This window comes from Limulus polyphemus, unplaced genomic scaffold (genome assembly GCF_000517525.1).
Source record: "Limulus polyphemus unplaced genomic scaffold, Limulus_polyphemus-2.1.2 Scaffold1960, whole genome shotgun sequence".
In the NCBI taxonomy this organism is placed as follows: domain Eukaryota; kingdom Metazoa; phylum Arthropoda; class Merostomata; order Xiphosura; family Limulidae; genus Limulus; species Limulus polyphemus.
Genome location: NW_013667570.1, coordinates 24,896 through 31,151, shown reverse-complemented (window position 1 = coordinate 31,151; position 6,256 = coordinate 24,896). Strand labels below are relative to the sequence as shown.

At 36.3% G+C, this 6,256-nt stretch overlaps 1 protein-coding gene across 1 annotated transcript in view; it reads right to left on the bottom strand.

The window, feature by feature from the left end:
• Positions 1 to 237: 237 nt before the first annotated feature.
• Positions 238 to 6,256, bottom strand: part of LOC106465491 (blood vessel epicardial substance-like) — a 23,941-nt gene continuing 17,922 nt past the window's right edge. The window contains exons 2-4 of the mRNA XM_013925718.2: positions 5,589 to 6,164; positions 3,613 to 3,721; positions 238 to 637 (exon numbers count right to left, since the gene is read on the bottom strand). Of these exons, the coding sequence (XP_013781172.2) occupies positions 476 to 637; positions 3,613 to 3,721; positions 5,589 to 6,064 (747 nt within the window). The 5' untranslated portion in view covers positions 6,065 to 6,164 and the 3' untranslated portion in view covers positions 238 to 475. The remainder of the gene's footprint in view (positions 638 to 3,612; positions 3,722 to 5,588; positions 6,165 to 6,256) is intronic.

Below are 6,256 nucleotides of genomic sequence, written 5' to 3'. Positions count from 1 at the left end.
CCCACCACGGGTATCGAAAACCGGTTTCTAGCGTTGTAAGTCCGCAGACATACCGCTATGCCACTGGGGGGGGGCAATAGTTCTGTCACAAAATATGGGAGCACAATGAACACAAAAATTAGAAGTCAGTACGAATCTTTGTCAACTATTTTAATCGAACAACTAAGACAAAAAACACTCTTTATAAAAGTCAAAATTAATGGATATAAAATACAGAGTTATTCCTTGGAAAACTGTTTTTGATTATTTGATATCACTAGTTCTAATTAATTGGTTAATACAGTTTAGCATTACAGGGTATTTGTATTTATAGTACCTGTACTATCTGGTGGCACAGAGCTTCCAGGTCGTGATCGCCACAAAAGTGACCTCAAATGGCCTTTAGTTCCCATGTGGACAGCATCAGCACTCACACTCCTTGTGATATGGTGGCGCCACCAGTCGGGTATTTGGGATTTATTCCTGAGGTTCCAGTCTAAACGATGGACTTCGTTGAGCAAGTAGAGTTTGTTGGTGATATCCTTACCAATAAGATTATACATGAGATTACGAAGGAATATGTTATTACTGAGAGTAGCATCAAGTTTCCGACGTGACCAAAGAAGAAACGACTTGGTTCCACAGCAGATATAGAAACCTAGAGTGACAAAGAAACGCCATTACAAATAGTTACAACACTACAAAGTATTCTTTTCCAAAGTATCTGTCAGAGATGGAAACCCAAAACGAGAAAGAAACGCCATTACAAGTAATTAGAACATTATAAATTATTATTTACAGAACGAGAAAGAAACGCCATTACAAATACTTACAACACTACAAAGTATTCTTTTCCAAAGTATCTGTCAGAGATGGAAACCCAAAACGAGAAAGCAACGCCATTACAAGTAATTAGAACAGTATAAATTATTACTCACAGAACGAGAAAGAAACGCCATTAAAAGTAATTAGAACAGTATAAATTATTATTTACAGAACGAGAAAGCAACGCCATTACAAGTAATTAGAACATTATAAATTATTATTTACAGAACGAGAAAGCAACGCCATTACAAGTAATTAGAAGAGTATAAATTATTACTTACATAACGAGAAAGTAAGTACAAGTAATTAAAACACCATAAATAATTATTTACAAAAGAACACTGAACCTTTCGGTTCCGGTAGTGTTAAACTTGTATGTCATGAAAAAAGCAGCATTTCTTCAAATTCTTGATGGGTTTTGTGTTTTATATATATCATATTCAATTAAGGCTTCCTTTTTTCTCGTGCTTAAGATATGATCCACCTATTATACTTCGATAACAAATCATATAACTGTTTTAGTGATAAGATTACTATTAACTTGTGAGCATTACATCTATTATCACATTGTTTATTTTTTTGGGTGGATAACATAAACATTAATATTTTATTATTATCGACATATTAATTCAGATAAATTATATTTATTTGAAACCGGGATACATGAAAATATGTTATCTTTATCTTCCAAAGATGAGATCTGCATACAGATGGTAAATTGCTAAAAAATGACTTTCAGAAACGCTATGCTGGTTTTAACGAGCGGTGGTGGTCTCAGTCATGTTTGGATAATATGGATTTGGTAAATCTCTAAATCAAATTCATTATCTTATTCATTCATAATTTATTGCTCTCAGGGGGTTTATTACGGTGGAATTATTTCGTTAATATTAAGTTACATAATTAACAATAATTGTAACGTTTGATTTATTAAGATGAAGTTTTTATAAGTACGATTAGCTTAAAAAGTTTTTCAGGTTTTTCATAGGAACGTAGAAAACGAGCCGAAAGGATTTTTGGTTCTTCACCAGTTCGACGGAGATCTGTGGGATGTACACGTTATGTAGAGGGAAGCACTCTGAAAGTCATGCAAGTGCTATTCTCTGTTTACGCATGAGCATGAAACAGCCGTGATGTGTCAAACATCTGGAGAGCTTTCGTTTTTCAGCACTTTTTTTTTTTTAGCATAAAAGTCGAAAGCAGCACGTGATACTGTCCCGTTAGAAGGTTTACAATAACAGTGAAATTTACCGGATACTTACTTAGCCAAACTTTGTATCTTTCTACGTTTGTATAAGTTCAAAGTTGCTGAGCTGTGCATTTTTTTTTAATGTGTCTTTTCGAACCCCTTCACAGCTGTGACGTTTCGTTGTTAAACTTTCGTATAGAGAATCATTAGAGTTGTCGCGAGAGCGTTTGTGTTACAACATATTATATTATAACGTAAAGGGCGAGGCCTAGTGATTAGTGTGTCGAACTGTGGATTGACGGGTCCGGGGTTCTAGACGTAATGCCGCACTTTGAGCTGTAGGTGTGTTACAAGAGTAACAGTCAATCCAAGATTTGATGTAAACGATTCACTTCCCATATAATAACAAATCGTTGGCATGCTATATTACATCATCTAACGTGTCTCAAGTTATACGAAACAGTGATAGTCGTGATTCAAGGAACAGATTAATCTACTGTCATTCAGGGGTGTCTTTTTCTTCTTCACAGAAATTACACGTTTTCTCAAACAGAGGCGTCATTAGGTGCTTAAAAGATTCGGGGGTTCAGGCCCCGTGTGCCTAGCGACTCCCTTGTTGACAAGGAAAAAATAATCCATCAATAAATGGCCGTGTAGTTGCCGAATAATGAAAACATAATTAATGTTGACTGTATAGTCACGTGATATTTAAACACTTAAAGCGTTTTAAGTTACTACTGATAACTAAGTAAAGAATATAACATCACTAATGTTTCTCAAGAAGAGTAGCTGGATGGATGTCGAACAAGTTTCAAAAGTTTTTTTATGACCACATTGATATTCTGTAAGGCTTACAAACACGTGGGCTTTGTGAATATATATGATCTAATGATGGGTTATGTATTTCCACTGGTAAGTACATACTCTGACGGAGTGTTAACACTAAAAGGTTTCACGTTTCACGATCTGGTGTTACCGATCATATGCGTATCTACTCTCGTTAGAAACGTGAGGGAAAGTTATCCTGGCCAAGAGATCAACGTAGGTTTATATATATATATACAACTTAAGCAGGAACACAAAATAGTTATTTCCGTTTAACGTGGCTTCAAAATTAATCAACTTATAACACGTGAAAACAAATGTTTTACTCAAAACACTTAGCAAAATCATTTTTAGTTAAATACTAACCAAGTATTATTTACTTACCTAACATAACTGTTTACTTTCCATGTAACACTATCTCCTGGTGAGTTAAATAATAACTTGTAGTAGTCCACTTACCTAACATAACTGTTTACTTTCCATGTAACACTATCTCCTGGTGAGTTAAATAATAACTTGTAGTAGTCCACTTACCTAACACAACTGTTTACTTTCCATGTAACACTATATCCTGGTCAGTTATTAATAACTTGGAGTAGTCCACTTACCTAACACAACTGTTTACTTTCCATGTAACACTATATCCTGGTGAGTTAAATAATAACTTGGAGTAGTCCACTTACCTAACACAACTGTTTACTTTCCATGTAACACTATAGCCTGGTGAGTTAAATAATAACTTGGAGTAGTCCACTTACCTAACACAACTGTTTATTTTCTAAGGAATACTTTACCTGGAAAAGTTTATCACTATCCACCGTGCACGATTCCCATTCCGGTGAATCCAGGAATTCGTTTGGATGGATATAGTGGAGAAGAAGGTTTCCAAACGTGGCTTTCATCCTGCAAGCAAACATTTGCTCCACATAAATTTAATATCACGTGGTATTATAACAAACTATTTTCATGATGGTGTTCGTTTAGGTTTTAAACCTCACGTCGATACTGTTTCATCAATATTTTATCTTCATAGTTGAAATGTTAAAAATGACCTTAGTGTGTAATAATAATAATGTTTCAGTAGAATTTAAGAAAAATATTCTTTTAGTACAGCTCAACACAAATATGGCTCCGGTGCACCTCAACTAAAATGTAGCTCGAGTACAACTTAATAGTAGCGTAGCTCCCGTGCAACTGTAGCCCTAGAGCAATTCAATAAACATATAGTTCAGGTGCAACTCGACAAAATTATGGCTTAAATATAACTCCGTACAAATACAGCTCGAAAACAACGCACCCAAAATGCAACTGAAGTACAACTTAAGAACTATTTGTTTCTATTACAAGTCAATAAACACGTAGCTCAAGGACAATTAAATAAATATGTACTTCAAATATGGTGGTACAAGACGTTTACCTTATCTGTGACTATGTTTTATATGTGTGTGCCTCGTATACAACCATGGTCTTTGAGGATTTTTCTTAATGAAAACATTTTACTTTTTCCTCTGGAGTAAGAAAAAAAAATATCCTACCTGTCACGTGATCTAATTGGTTGTAGCTCGCGATATGCTTTTCAGAATGAGGATTCATATATAATAAATCTAAACGATGAATTCATTCCGTTATAACTGAGGACTAATTTCTTGGAACTACCTCCTCCATGGTCAGTCATGATGTGCCTAATGACCACGATTATGAACATTTGCCCGACTGTTAAAAAAAAAATGTTTTGAAAACGACGAAGGCATCACAACTTGACAACTTTCCCTGGATGTTGGCTTTCGATATCACACTTGGACTGCATCGGAGGACTTTAATGGCGTGATGTGGTCCCAGTTTCTTTGGCCATCTTTCCCATGGAAACAGCTAACAATCTCTAGTTGCAACTGGAAGTATTCGTCAGCTTCAAGTCCTGGTTTATTATCTATTCACTTCATTGGCTTTTTTGAGTTCGAGTTGTTATCTTTCGTTATCATAGTTTTTCATTTCGTTAATTAGGGTGCTGATATTTTGTGTATTTTTTGTTAAGCTCATAGCTAACAATGGGCTATCTGTACTGTGGCCACTATGGGTATCGAAACCAGAATTTTGGTGTTATAAGTCCACAGACTTACCGTTGAGCAAATTAGGAAAGGGGGCAAAGGTGTTACTGAGGATTGGTTGATGTGTGGTTTTGGTGTCTGTTGCTGTACTTAAAGTTCTGCTGTTCTAGTTTTTTCTGCTTCCATGAACAACAGCAAATGATCCCTTCTTCGGCTTGTTTGTAGTTAAGCAAAAAGCTACACAATAGGATATATTTGCTGTGCCCCCCACGGGTATCGAAACCCGGTTTTAAGCGATATAAGCCTTCAGACCTACCGCTGAGCCACTGGAGGGTGTTCTTCTTCGGAATGGTATATATGTTTTTTAACTCTTCATCGTGTATGAATATTTTTGTTAATTGCTCTTCAGAAATGGCTGTGATATAATTCTCCAATTATAAGCTACCCGTTGTGGCATTGCACTGTCGAATGGTTGGTAACTCTTCGTGAACTATATGTATAGGTTCTAAACATGACGCCCGTGGCTTACGCAACTCGTGCTTTTTTAAAAAAATATAAACTTTGAGTAACCCTCTGTTATATGATCTAATGTACATCCCATAATTTCTTGATCAGTCATGAATAATACTGATTTTTTTTAAAGAACTTCATAAAATGTCCTAGCATTTGTGGGGGGGGGGGGTTAAGTTCATTAAACAAGGAGAAACAGTAATAGACATACTTACTTTCCACTAAGCAATACGGCTAATCTTTCGTCTGCTGCCGTAGCGCCCTCTATAGCATAATATTCCTCTGGTTTGATGGAAATCACTTCAGCTTCTTTTACTAAATCCATAAAGCTTTTCTTGTCGACTTTTAACGGAACAAAAATTTTGTGGAACAAATCCAAGAGCTGTGGCTGAATCCTGGGCGGTATGTTTCGGTAGAGAAGGAACAGCGAGTGCAGTAGGTTCGTGAAGAGGAAAGTGACGTTCCACGCGAAAATGTCCGGAGCGCATATGTCCACACCTGCCCATAATGTGACTAGCAGAAATCCGACCGTTAGTGTACTACGCATGAGTAAGACATTCATCTGTAGTTTCGGTGGCACGAGGAAAGCTCCAGCAAAACAAAGGTTAGCCAGTTGAAACAACCCGTGTCTGGCACCTTCCCATTCTTCACAATAACGCCCTCTGGTGGTGGTATTTAAAGAGTTGTTCATTTCTAGTTTAATTTGAGAGCATCATTGACGGGTTGATGCATAACATTTTTGAGGTATATCTCACAGAACTTTTCCACCACCTTCCACGACTTCATAGCAACTGTCATAAAAACATGACTTTTTTTTTTTGGCGTTTCGGACCTGAAAGTAAACCTAAAGCGAACAAATATATATATACGAACATGAAATCTG